The following is a 15,133-nucleotide window of genomic DNA, read 5'->3' on the forward strand; positions in this document are numbered from 1 at the left end:
AATTATAAATCCAAACAAATCAATCACTAATTGCTGAAAGGCCAATTAAACTATTACGAACCTTAAATATAGTGGCGAATAAACAAAATGGTAATAAATGAATCGTTAGTTAGTACGATTATAAATCGACGGTTGGTATCGATGCTATAAATAATGATGCTTCCGTGTTCTTATTTCACGTTGTCTAGTAAGTAAAGAGTAGTTCCGTTGGCGTACGATACGATATTGTTACAACAAAAACATCTTTCGTGACGTGGTAGTGTACTCGGAGGGATCGTAGACGTAAACCTATTCTATGTATGTAGACACTGTAATGGATTTAGTTTCATAACGCAGCATCTCTTTACCTGTCTAATGTAGTTGAAGGTGATGATTAATTGCTAAGGCTAAGACTATTCAAGTAAAAAATAATTCTGTCCGCTGTCCGTTGAAAAGCCGGTGCAAGCTCTTGATAAATGCTTGTTGCTACCAAAGTACCGACTTTAGCAAGCGTCTCAATAAATATCGTAAGGTCATTGGAAACACACTGCAGACGTTCCCTCGTCCAACTTGAGCCGTATTTCACCGTCGCCCGTCGCATCGGGAAATGCCCACGAAACTACAAAAACTACGAAAAACTACGGGCAACTTCGCAAACAGTTTATTGCTAGCGACAGAATAATTTCAGTCGCAATGTCAAAGGTGATTTGAAACCAAAGTTTTGGTTCCAAATGTTCCAAATAGTTTGTTATTGGTGTGTTTGTAAAAACCTTGGTTTTTCGTTGATAAGTTTTCAATTATGTTGTAAACGTAATGTGATATCGGCCTTGTGTTGCCGAAGAACTGTGTGAAGGTACTGCGTTGTTACTTTGGTATCACTTAACAGTGCTATTTTGATTCTAATAAATACATTACCGCCTATTACTACACGAGTTAATATAGGTTCTTTAATTTTTCTTATAACGTGGTCAGTTGTGCATTAGGTAGGTACATTGACTAAATTCTAAACTAACAAAAAAGTATAAGATATGTTTTAACCTGGTCGCTCATCGTTTCAGGCCCTCAACGGTTTCCTGATGATCCTGACGTGTGAAGGAGAGGTATTCTTCGCGACGCACAGCATCGAGAGTTACTTAGGCTTCCATCAGGTATGTTACAATTTTTACTTCTGAGACCATGTTCTAAACCGCTAAGTCTACTGCCATTGTTTAACTTTGAGAAAGACACGGTGTAGGTTTCGTAAAGCGCTATCCCTTTCTAACGTTATCGGTTTTTGCGTGTAAGGGGAAGTCCTGAGCCAACGTTAAGAATTAAAAGATTTTGTGTGTACATCTTCGCAGTTCATTCACCAATGGTCCATCTTCGACCGTTGTGAGTAAATAGAGAGAAACATAAAACCGAAATAGGTGGATTGTAATTCTATTAGTTACATTTATTAACAAATATTTCATACGCTAATAATAAATGCAAATTACAACCGAACCCACTACAACTTTTTGCAAAACATAAAATTATTTATTCCTCATGAGAATCGAACGACCTCCAAGCGCAGCGGGGAAGCGCTTGCTTTCATCCAGAAACCCATTTCTTAGGGACACTTTTGAGCTGCTCATTAAAGTAAAATTGTAAATTTCTTGGTGTATGAACATCTGCCAATCATTATGACTATTCAACACGCTATTTTATCACAATTAACCATACTTGTTTACTACATTATATTACCAATCTTAACAAGTGAAATGTAAAAAGAAAGATCGTTGATCAGAAAAACATCGTTATCTTCCTTCCAGTCGTAAACTTACTTACTTATGTGGCATACGGTTTTATTGTAGGCATTCGAATACACCTGTAAAGCTACACACACAAAAAAATATTTTTAACCCACCCTAATTACTATAATGCGGCACAAAATATGCCAACTTTTACCCAAATTCACCTTAATTAATTACATTAATTCTACATAAAAATTACCCTATTTTTCCTTATGAAAGCTCACATTAACCTTATTAATTACTTACTGAATAAGATAAGCAAAAATGGACGAATTTTAATTATTCATAAATATAAAAGTGTGCTATAAAAATATTAATTAAAACAGCGATAAGTGGTAAAAGGTTTTTTGCTCTGGCCACCCTTTATCCGTAGTGGGTTTTATCGGTTTCTACGAATGGTGTTGCCATACCTGATTAGAGTAAATCTATTAAGGGTATTAACATTCCTGGGATTTTTCCGCAGTTGATTATAAAATTGGGAAATTTTATGCTAACATTGGTTTTGTTTGGAGTGTGTTAATTTAATAGCCTTATGGACTATAGTCACGATTCAGCCGATAAAAAATTGGCATTATTTGATATCTTGTGACAGAAACATTATAACATGCTTGTTTAAATCGTGTCAGAAGTATTTTCATAAATCAGCTCAAGTGAAATAATAGTAGTGTTGACAAAATCAGCGGTCAATCTTCCTTCTTCTATCATAGGTATGACTAAGTAAATATAACAAGCCTAAACAATACGATAACGATCCCCATACCTACTTGGTTAGTCAGAACTTAAAAAATTGTAAATAATTATACAAAAATTTGTTTCCTGTCACCACACTAAATCAAAACCGAAAAAGATAAAAAATCCGCATTAACATAATACACGACAGCCGAAAAACAAAATTTACGTAAATTCTTCACAAAACAAAAAAAAACCGTCGCATATTAAAATTGCTCGTTAACAAATGCCCTCCGAATTACAGCTAATAAAGTCCCCGATGAATTATTGCTATAAGGTAAAACCCCGGCTTTGGCCACCCTAGCTATAAAACTTTCAGTTGCCAGTGATCGTACGCGTATAAATTTTACGTTCAACCCCCTCCCCTCATCCCCCTTTTGGTTTTGTTTATGCTCAAAGCAACCGGGTAATTCGGTTACCTGAGTAACATTAGTTTGCCAAAGATTATTTTGTAAATGTGATATTCGGTAAAAGTGATGGAGGCATAGGTAAAAACTATGATTGTGTCACGAACCTTGAAGTTCCATTTTATTATGTATCATGTTAATGTATAGTTTAACAGCGAATAATGACTTCAATCAAATACCTGATAATTATTTTTTGCTACGTAATTTTCCTAATTACTCACGGCGACGACAAAAAATACACCATTGACTAGAGATAATAAAGGTCATGGATGGAATTTTTGCTACAATTATCAGATTATTGTAGAACCTTCCTAGAATTACTTCATAGATTAAGTTGAAAGATAAGCTAGGGTTCATCCTGATATCTCTTCAAACATTGGAATTACCGAAGGCCGGTCCTTGAAGGTTAAAATTAAAATATTTTTTATATTATAATCAAATTTCATTGATTCATAAAGTTTTATCGTGAAGTTCTTCAACATATTCGGTGACGACACATGTCCTCCAGGACGTCTTTCTCAAACCAGACGCAATTTACGCATTGGCATTTAATAATATAAAATACTATAATAATACACATTGTTTACTCACAATCAACTTTGCCTACAGCCGTATCTACAACATTTAGTCTCCGTCACCCACCTCCCTTTGCGATTAAAACAAATCGATTTATAAATCATTAAATCGGTACGGGTAGTTGCCACTTCCTGGCATGGTGCGTGCCACGTGCCAAAGGTAAATGAGCGAGATTATACGCACTAAAAGATTTTCTAGAGTAAATATTATTGTAGGAAATTAAAACTGTTTATATTACCATTATATTTCGGTTAGGTGTCGTAAAAATTGCGGCATTTCGAGTTACTAAGTTGATTTTTTCTTTTCTTTTCGTGGTTGGTTTAGTATCAAGGTTGTTCAAGCGTGGGAGTTTTAACTGCTTAACTAGGACCATTATTTAAGTCCACAGATATAGATATTATATTCTCACAAAAAAAGTAAATTTCACCGCCTCAATTTCTAGATGAGGATACTTAAAATACGATTGAAATAAAAAATACGGACTTATATAGCTAATGTATTATGAATCAGTAGGAATACCGTTTTATTCTGGTAATTAGCTTTATTTAAATAAAAAAGACGTGTAGCCTAGTAACCAAACAACTATTACAAAACCTATCAAAGAATATTGCAACTAACCACAAGACATTGCCCTTGTCACTATTAAAAGCTTTTAACAGGGTTGATGAAAAAAGTAGTAGTAATACGCATATCTCAAAATATAGGAAAAATAGGTTCGTTTCTATTAAGCTGTAGGTACGACAGAACCCTCCGGAGAAACTTCTCAGCCAATGAGCGTTGAAATGATCTGTAATGAACGGTCCATTATACCTCCCCCTAATAGAGAGATTGCTGAGATAATGCTACGGGAATTGTAACTACTGCAGCATCTATTGCTAGGTCTTTATCTTGCTGTGCATTTTAAATCTCCTTGGAACTTCCAATTATAATAGTGCTCTACTCGTTTTGATCTGACTTATAAACTAATGTTTTATTAGTTAACATTAACTTGGTTGATCTGGGGGCACGGAAGTGCCCCCGCAAGTCGAGCAAAAAAAAAGCGGCACGGCCGTAACATCCTTTTCTCGAAGCAATTCGGGCTATTTTTGACACCCCTATAATTTCGTTGTGGATAAAACAAGAAGCCTGGATTTTCAGCAACTAATTAGTCATTGTATAAACACGGTATATTTAAAATTTCAGTCAATTTGAACCAGTAGTTTAGGAATGACAACTTGTTAAAATTTTGAATTTTGTCACTCACTGATTCACTGACTCACTGACTCACCGATCATCAAAAGTCTAAGGTACTTCTAGCAGACTTAGAAGCTTAAAATTTAGAATACAAATAGGGTTTAGTGTCTTAATCATGGGAAAAATTTAATATTTTCTAATTTCGGTCCAGTTTTCTAAATACACCAACTGCAACAATAACTTTGTAATCCCATATAAATGTATAAGATTACAAGGTTACATTTGCAGTTAATGAATTATTGCAGTAGAAAATAAAATAAATAGGTGTAAATAGGTACCTACTATATGAGACATAACGGGGGAGGGGGTATAGGGTGGATAAGGGTGTTTAGCCCATGAAACTGAACAACATTCCCATAGGAAAATATGTTGAATTATGAAAAAAAAAACGTCTTTCCATACAAATTGGACTTATGTTCGCTCTACAAAAAGAAGTGAGATGCCATCAAAAACATTCTGTAAAAACCTCAAGTCTCGCCGTAAAAAGTTGTGAGATCGATATAATACCAAGTCGATTAATCTATTTAGTCTCTACTTAAAGGACCTTCTGTCTTAAGTTATTACGTATGTTATTATCGTGCCAATTTAAAAAAAAAATCCTTTAAAACAATTAGATCGACTTGGTCATCGCAAGAAAACACAAATTCGCCATTAACATTTCAGGAGCATTAACTTCTCGTCGTGCTGTGTAGTGTGATACATACTAGAGTTAATAATTAAATCATGCGATGGCCAGGTCGGTCTATTTGTTTTAAAGGTATTTTTTTTTAAATTGGCATGATAATAACATACGTAATAACTTAACAATTTCCCTGTCCAGTGAGTCATATATGACTCACTAGAGCTTATTGAAATAAGTTCATGAGTCACATGTGACTCATTTCCCTATGCACTTTTGTTCAGATTTTATGATATGAACGCAGCGCTATATTTTTTTAAATGTGTCGTGGACGTGTGGCAAAACCTTTACCCATCAAGGAAATAAATGAAAATTTCGTGATTTTTGGCTGGAAAAACCAAAACAAAAAACATAAAACCAGTGGACGTGGGGCTATCACAAAATGTGTTGTATGGGGACAGGGAAGTTGTTAAGACAGAAGGTCCTTTAAGTAGAGACTAAATAGATTAATCGACTTGGTATTATATCGATCTCACAACTTTTTACGGCGAGACTTGAGGTTTTTACAGAATGTTTTTGATGGCATATGTATTTACCTAATAGTAAGTAATCATAAAATGAAACAAAATATTTGCAGATCGTAGTATGACCAGTTATTTAGTTCGTACTTTAACGAGGAAATTACGGGATTTTCATGTCATTTAATAAGCATTACATTGACATACAGAAACATTATTTATATGAAGATCGTGTTTAACCTATTTTCAGTAGTAAGCATTAGGTGTAGTCATAAGTATTCCACCCCTACACACAACGTGAACTAAATTAAAACTTTTAAAACTAAACATTTATAATACCAACTATAAACACAATCAAAAGTTGAAAACACCGAAATATACGAGTGCATCTGACCGTACCGGGGGTGGTTGAATGGGTCCATTAAGTTCAATCCACGCCAGGTGGGAGCCGGCCACTATCGATCGTTCGTAGTCTGGCTCCTCGAAGGGTCTGCTGTGCTGTCTGTTCCATTTATTATTGTGAGTTCTCACAACAAACAAGATGTAGACAAAGAATCTTTATCATTAATATTATAGCAGTTGTATCCGAAAAGATAGGGGTAATGCCAAATATGAAGTATTCCAAAATTTTTATTTGAACGTAATTTATTAAAATACGAATACGGCTGTAAATTCATAAACTGTAATTAAGTTCTTTTTTACAATATCGAAAAATGGGTAAGCAGACTATACCATTTACAACCCTATAATAAAATGTATAAAATAAATGCAAAATAAAGAAAAAAAAATTAAAATTGAGTCGATTATTATCGTTTACTTGATGTCATTCAAGTTCATATAACTACTTGGTGGGCCCATAAATGCATTTTACTTATTAAAGATATTCATTGCAGTCGTAATAAAGATGATGATAACCATAATGTCTTCTAATCGTTGAAGTTATCAGCAATTTTAATAAATACCACATAAACTTAAATGAGTTTGTATATAAAAAACTACTTTGTTCCCTTTCAACTCCATCATATTTGCTGATACTAACAATTAACCAATCAACTTGTCAGGTTGTTATGGTAAAAACACACATTATTTCGAAACCCTTTAAAACCTACTCGTCTAATTAATATGCATTTGAGAACATTGAGTCACCATTTTTATAATAACTTTCAAAGGCTTTGTTCAGTGACTCATTCACTGCAGTAACGCAATAAACCGCTTACAAAAACTTTTATTTTATGTCATCGAATATCATAATTCTATCAAAATGCTTCATCAAGATAACAAATCGAGCCCCATTTTTAAATCGCAGTTAATCATACTTCCCATCTACCCCATTAGAACGTAAAAACATTACGGCAATATTCCAAAAATAGTAAAAAAACACATAAAAATAATATCATCCATCAATATGAAACCGCGATGAGGAATTGCCAAAACAAGGTGTATTAACAAAACATGATTTGGTATCGTAGCAACCCCCTACCCCGAAGAGAACAAAAAGCAATTACCCAACAAATCATCTTTTGACGTTTAATGCCAACGCAATATGTTTCTACTCATACCGGCCCCATACATATTTTACAAAATCATTTATATATTTAGAGGGGGCCAGGATCGTGCCTTGGGTAACCCCATTGATTATCAATTAGTTTTGTACTCGCATCATGTGTTGTTGCATTATCCACACTATTTACACGGTCCTTTGTTGTGTGACGTGTGTTAAAATGAATCGGGGTGGTCCACGAGGAATTTTCAGACTTATTTTGTGGTAATCAAGGCAGTGAATTGCCTGTTTCAAATCCGGAATTAACACGTCCATCTTCGTTACAGATGATTCTTTAATGATCGAGCTTCGAATCGATTTCTAGGGCTCGCCGTGGTTTATTGATTTACGGTTTGATTGTGACTTGCTCTTTTTGCTGTTGTGAAGGCCTTTTGTGAGCTAATTATCTTGTTATCTTTTAGTTTATTGAAACCTATTAGAGTATTAGTGAGATTGCGGGTTAAGTGATTTAATAGCTGTGCTTAATCCCTATTAGGATGAATCGAGATTTGATTTCAATCACAAAATAGCTACTGTTTGAAACATGTACATTTTAGGACATAATGTGTACTTTATAGTAGATTTAACTATCACACGTTCTTATAATTTGCCTGATAAGAATTTTAATTTTAATTTTCAGTCAGACATCGTCCACCAATCAGTCTACGAGCTGGTCCACTCCGAAGACCGGGAGGAGTTACAGCGGCAAATCTTGTGGAACTCCTTCCTGCCTCCAGAAGTCAGCAACCTCACTCTGCAGGACGTCCTCCGGCCAGACAGAGCGCATCTACTCGAGAGGAGCTTTACTGTTAGGTTTAGATGTCTACTAGACAATACTTCAGGATTCTTGGTAAGTTTTACTTTCTCTTTACCACCCATCAATGAATTAGTTGTGAATAAAGCAAGGAACGTAGCAAGTGGCGTCCTCTGGTCTTGTGCCCCTATGGGAAAAAGGCTTGATTTTATTTATGTATGCAATAGGTAATATAAAAGAAAGGATGTGTGGCTACTACGCTAAGTTTATTTCTTAATGTCATTGATGTTGATATTTTAGGATTTCACCCGCAGTTTTTGCAAGTATTATATTACCATATGTCATTTAAAGCCAATGTGCATTTTTTTTTATTTAATATTAAAATACATCCTGTTGTGTACGCGTGGAGAGTAACACATATCCATCATAACCTTGGCGCATACAATAATACATTGATGCCTATAATTTTAACAATATAATACATGAGTATCTTTATTTATTAAGTGTATGGGTTAATACTTCAAAGTCTGAGCATCACCTGTCCCATTCTTTATCTTCTATAAGGTTTATAAATAACGTTTCATAAACAGTTATCAATCGCTTTAATAGTTACATCAATCATCAATTCAAATTGATGTATGTACTCCGTAGGCTTGTGGTTCTTATGCACGGTCAAGTAAATGATTAGTTTGTTTTATTTATGGGCTTACTCCATCAAGCGTATTAGTAAACAATAGGGGCATTCGTAGGCAGTTGTATTCGCGGGTATAATCAGTGACGTAGGCAACATATAACTTGGCCAGTTCATGATAGGTAGATTGGGATGTATTTTAAGACCGCTACCTGTTACGATAACTGAGTTAGGACTCCTAAAACATGTCTAATAAGCCTCCAAAACCTTGTTTTATGAGTTCCAAGACAGCTGAAATGAAGTTTAGCAAAAAAGCCCCGGACTGAAAGAATTTTGACACCGTGTTACTCGATCTTGTTGACACAGAATTTGGTTATAGAAATATCTATTACCTCCTTTCGGTTGGAGGCCTTCGCCCGGCAGCAGGAAGGTAATGAAGTAAAAAAATAGGTTTTCAATTAATCAAAATAGTGAGCATACATAGTTTAAACAATCGAGACAGTTATAACGACAGCCAAAGTTAAAAATAAACTCGCTAACTATAAGACAGGTGATACTTAAACCGTGAAGAATGAATATTAACTGACACATACTCAATAATCAATTAATATATTCTCGTAATAAATTAATATACTTGAGATATTTATGAACCATGAATAGCAACACCTTTGTCCACTTTATGTAACCTGCTTGATGCCCATTATTAATAAGTACAACAAAGTAAGTTTTAATGAAAAACCTGTGACTGTAAAAAGCATCAAGACATTATATGCGTTCTAGGTCTAGAAAAATTTTTTTTTAAACTTAACATACCTGGTATACCCGAAAGTATGGTTAAAGTCTACCATTTACAATGTTATAGCGAGTAAACCCATTGTCATATACGTGACACATTAATAAGCTTCCAGGCTACAATGGAGAATATTCTTATATAAACTAATATTGTATCCTAATAGTAAATCTTCATCACTGAACAGCGATTCACCCTACTATCCTACCTAATATTAGGTATAAAGTCGAAAGTTTGTGAGTATGTATGTATTTATGGATGTTTGTTACTCTTTCACGCAAATACTATTGAACCGATTACAATTAAATTTGGTATGTAGGTAGCTGAAGACCCAGAATAACATATAATTAGGCTATTTATCCTGGAGCTTTCAGGTCGCGGGCGGCCTCTTCTTAAAAATAAGTGTACATCAAATATGTCTATTTTTCACAGAGGCTGGACATCCGGGGACGTATCAAAGTCCTCCACGGTCAGAACAAGAAGACGGAAGAGCCGCCGCTGGCGCTGTTCGCGATCTGCGCGCCCTTCGGACCCCCCAGCCTGCTCGAGATACCGCAGAAGGAAGTCATGTTCAAGAGCAAACACAAGCTCGACCTCTCTCTAGTCTCTATGGATCAACGGTAAGTATATTCCTAAATACGATCTTCTTACACGGTATTCTCTCTCTCATCGAATGGTTAATGGTCAACCTAGTGTCAAAGTTGTTCAAACCGCTCGAAGGCCTTTGAAGCGGCTTAAACACGCTACTCATAACGTGACATGACTGTTTTGTTTTTTGCATAGTTACTACTTTTTTGTTTGAATAGTTACAAATCAACAAAATTCTTCGAATAGAAATAAATAGTGTCCGTATTAATACAGATTATAACTAGTTTTATGCGGTTACTTATACTTTACTACTTTCGCGTATAATTATGTCACAGGATCCCACTCACCCCTTATCTAGTAGTAAAAGAATACCGGTTGATATAAATACAAACCTAAAAAAACAGCAAATTTAACGCATAAACGGTTTAACAGTGTCGGTATTATTACAACAAAAAACAGAAGGACTCTTGATTAGTCTTTAGATGTTAATCATGATTGCGTTCCGTTTCTGTTCTATCAACATTGTTGCAAATTATGACATAAGTAGCGCGAACACGAGTGTACGAAGCTTTTCGAGTAAGTAATTAAAACGGCAACATTGTAATAACGCGGGCCACTAGAACATTAAAATAAAAAGTTTCTTTAATACTTAGAAAGAATGTAATTAGACAACAGCTGAGAGATAAAGACAGAAATATAACACTATTACTTAACAAAAAAGAAACAACGAAGATAGTAACAATAGTTACCGAAGAAGAATTTTATAAACCATATTAAATCGATAATTAACACTTCAGAACTGCCATAACAAAGGATCGCTTTGTTGATGGGAATGTCATGAATTCACCGAAAAAATATTATTTTGTCTTTGTCTTACACCTTTTAAGGTGCCAGGTATTTTGCAAATTGAAAATTCATGTGTTAACGTAAATGGTAAATTCTACGGCTTTTTACACATGAATGTAATTAAAAGGGAAATTCTTGAATGTATAATGGACAAAAACTTTGAGATAAAGATGAGGCAACGCTGGAAATCATTATATTTGTTGTTTTGTGCTCTAAATAGATGATGTATGGAATTATTAATGCTAATTACAAGCTGATCGTAGCGTAACTCTTATTTGAAATGACATTGGTAGATAAGCATATTGCAGCAAAAACGAATTGCACTTTTATTACAGTCAAATCATTACATTGTTGTAATTTACATAAACAATTCATACTTAGGACCTGATAAGAGTTCTTTATCAGTCTGCTCGTTGATTTTAAAACAGAAATTTCGCAAAGGTAGCTTCAAGATATTTGATCAGAAATTGATTTTACTTCGTGCCAAAATAGGTAATGTTCAGCAAATTGTTGTAACTGTTACAAATTCTTATAGTTATTAAAACATAAAAAACAATGAATTCCCTTTTTATAATTGGTTTTCGTACTTAATTAAGTTATATTTTAATTTGCATTGTTTGCAGGGGTAAAATGCTGCTAGGTTACACAGACGCCGAGCTAGCGAACATGGGTGGATATGATCTAGTACATTACGACGACCTGGCGTACGTGGCCAGCGCTCATCAAGAATGTAAGTTACTAAGTTTTAACGCTATTAAAAAGATAAACTAGCGCTAAATGTACCTCAGAAACCGGGGGTAGGTTAGTGCCCGACCAGCCTAATAATAAAACTGACGCCTGGTTTTGTGACAGAATCAAGAATTTAATTATGTTTTTTTCCCAGTCATGCATTCTTGTCTTGTGGTAATCGAAATGTTTTTGTTACAGTATTGAAAACAGGTGCTTCCGGAATGATCGCGTACCGCTTCCAAACCAAGGACGGTCAGTGGCAATGGCTGCAGACCTCCTCCAGGCTAGTCTACAAGAACTCCAAACCTGACTTTGTTATTAGCACGCATCGACCGCTCATGTAAGTTTCACTAGATACTTTTTACATCAATATGACATTAAATTACCATCTAAATAAATTAATAGGGTCATATGACTAATATTTGTTTACTGTTCATTTTAGGGAAGAAGAAGGCAGAGATCTCCTAGGCAAAAGAACGATGGACTTCAAAGTGAGCTACCTCGACACCGGCCTGACCAGCTTGTACTTCTCCGAAACGGAACAGCTATCTGGCTGCGAGACGAACGTCACAACTCCACCAAGAGCAGCCCGGCGATATAAAACACAACTCAGAGACTTCCTATCAACCTGTAGGAATAAGAGAAGAGTTCCCACGACGCCGGCGCCTCCGCCGGTAGACTATTTAGCAGCAGACGCGGTCGCAGCGGCGTACACGAATTTAAACGGCGCCTACACGGCTCCTTACGGAGAATACCCTCCAGCCCCAACACTCCACTACGCACCTCCACCCTTAGACGACAGATTCTTAACAGCAGACAACCTCTTCCATCAGTATAAGCCTCTATCTTACCACTACACGCCGTACGCGCCAAACGGCTTCCTAGAACCGGCTCCACCGCCCGGTTATGAAGTAGCTCCCACATATCATCGACCGCCTTCGAGAGAATACACATACGTGGATAGTAGTGGGCGGTACATGAGTCCTGTGACAGGACAGGAGAGAAGGTCACCTTCCGTCGTTCCCGGACCTAGTCCGGCTGGCTCCAGTAACTCGGAACAAGAGAGGATGCAACAGCCTCAAGCATCAGAGATGCCGCGGCAGACGGTGCTGATGTGGGGTGCAGGTGGAGCGGCTCAAGAGGTCCCCGTCGAGTACTCCCCTCCCCAGGTTTGGCGCTACCACCCATCACACTACCATACCGCTGAAGCGACTCAGTGAACGCACCAACTCATTTTTGACTTCCCACTTGATCCAAGCTTATTGGAGTGGAGATTAGATTCAGATTAGAATCTGATTCAACTTCTCAAGTAGATGGTCGAAAACCTTTAGAAAAATAAATAAAATCTTTGTTACCAAGACTTAATTTTCTTATACCTCGCTCAGTGGTGAGACCGCATCGGTCTTTTAGGTCTTCTTAGACTTAAACAGGGTCCTTCCAGTATCTTGATGTAGATACAACTTTATGTATATTTATAATTCGAGAAATTTATCCAAATATATTAAATGATAGTCGTTTTGTAGTATAAATTATACGGATCACGCGACGCAGTGAAACACTTGATAGTTATAGCGATTACTTTGTAAATACTTTTCTTTATTTTTATTCCATGGCTTGCTTTGTATTCAGGGTTGGCTTATATGAGCTTGCGAACCATCAATGGATTTGAGGAAAGCGAATTATCCGAATTTATGTTAAAGTGATTTATTTTTAGAACCTTGATACTATGGGATATTTTATTAATAAATACCTTGTTTATAAAAGGTTATTTTGCTTAGCGTGATCTGGACATATTTATAAATTAGAAAATTATTAAAGCATAAAAAAATTGAACATTAAAAAACCTGTTAAATAAAATTTTAATAGCTACTAACTATCCTAAAATTAAATATTTTTATATTTATTTAATGCACCAATTTTTATAAGCAAGGTACTTATTATATTTAAAAGCAATAATTTTCTCAAAATTATAAAGAAACATATCATTATAATAAGCACGCAAAATTATAGCACACATATCACTTAAAGAAGTAGTTGACCCCATAACAAAACTCAATTCATAAAAAAATACTCACTTTATGTGAATTTGCAAACAAAACGTAGCACACATTACAAAAATATTATTCCAAAGTTCCGCCAATTTATTGCAACTTTATTCGAAAACGTCTCGGGAATCGGAGAAATTATGCGAAAAATTATACCTTGCATAATGGGGTTGACTACTCGCACTGCCGGACCAACGCGCCACGTAGCAATGTAAATACACTCATCGTGCCTTTCACTCACAATTTGTTTATAACTAAAAACTATATTTATTTAAACATTTCTGTTATGCTACAGTGATCGACGTTGGTACGGCATCGGGAGTCTTGCGTTCAAATGATTCTTCCGCCGTCGACTTAGTTGTAAGATAGCTTAGTGTTGCGTTGCGGGGGACACTGAATTTCGCATAATTTAGCATAAAGTCATAAAATATTTTCATAATCATTTCTGAAAAATAACTCATTAAGTTGAAAGGAATAAAAATTACATTACCGGAGAAGAATTTTTGGACTACTTTCAAAGTACACGATGGTATAAAATTTTAATGGAACTCAGTGTTACCCGCAATGAAACTAATATCGAAAAAAATATTTCGTCTTCTTATTGTATAATATAATAGTTGTCGATACGGGTTGTAAGGAGATAGGTTTTGTAATGTATCGAGTCTTGTCGAATCTAATCTTCCATTGTGTGAGTTTCATTTCGTATAATTAATAAGTAAAATGTAAAATTCACGAGAACACTGGTATAAATATGACAACATACATATCGATATCTGACGTATTATTCAAATACTTGGTTTAAATTAGACTGATTACGATGACTTCAAGTTTAAAATACTTTTTTCGCATGTTCTTCTTCTTTGGGATAAGACAGTTAAAGGTTTTTACGAAGATATCATAACGTTTCCTGCAATATAAAGCACATGTCAAAATTTAAAAGATAGGTCATGATAAATTAGGTTCATTAAATCAAAATAAGTTTGTGTTTTATTACATTTTGGTACCAAAAATAGCAATCGTTTGATCAGTCTGATTTACATTACTAGAATTATAAAAAAATAATACAAAGATAATGTCAGAAATAAGAATTAGAAAAAAAGTAAAATTATTATAATAAATAAAATGTGTGTTCAGCCAACATTTCTCCAATAATTAAAAATCACCATAATTTTACTCTAATTTATTAATTAAATTGTAAATAAATAACTAGGTTTAGAAGCTTAACCGTGTATTATTGAATTAATTATTCGTAATTATTTAAATGAACATAATTATAAATAAGATAAAGTTATCCGAACAATTTCTGTATTTATTTTAGCATATCGTAATACATAATGTAATTAAAAGAAAATCAAATAAATTTTTCATGCCACTGAA

General features: G+C 34.9%; 1 protein-coding gene across 2 annotated transcripts in view; it reads left to right on the forward strand.

Annotated features, from left to right (window-relative positions):
• ss (aryl hydrocarbon receptor spineless) overlaps nucleotides 1–15,133 on the forward strand; it is a 115,887-nt gene extending 100,754 nt beyond the window's left edge. The window contains exons 3-9 of one of the 2 annotated variants that reach the window (XM_076128597.1): nucleotides 1,038–1,127; nucleotides 8,014–8,223; nucleotides 9,981–10,168; nucleotides 11,606–11,712; nucleotides 11,910–12,051; nucleotides 12,154–12,880; nucleotides 14,052–15,133. In XM_076128597.1, coding sequence (XP_075984712.1) covers nucleotides 1,038–1,127; nucleotides 8,014–8,223; nucleotides 9,981–10,168; nucleotides 11,606–11,712; nucleotides 11,910–12,051; nucleotides 12,154–12,880; nucleotides 14,052–14,054 — 1,467 coding nt within the window. In that variant the 3' untranslated portion in view covers nucleotides 14,055–15,133. Of the gene's footprint in view, nucleotides 1–1,037; nucleotides 1,128–8,013; nucleotides 8,224–9,980; nucleotides 10,169–11,605; nucleotides 11,713–11,909; nucleotides 12,052–12,153 lie in introns of both variants that reach the window. The other variant, XM_076128598.1, reaches the window with a different exon arrangement.

Source organism: Anticarsia gemmatalis, chromosome 21 (assembly GCF_050436995.1).
Source record: "Anticarsia gemmatalis isolate Benzon Research Colony breed Stoneville strain chromosome 21, ilAntGemm2 primary, whole genome shotgun sequence".
In the NCBI taxonomy this organism is placed as follows: domain Eukaryota; kingdom Metazoa; phylum Arthropoda; class Insecta; order Lepidoptera; family Erebidae; genus Anticarsia; species Anticarsia gemmatalis.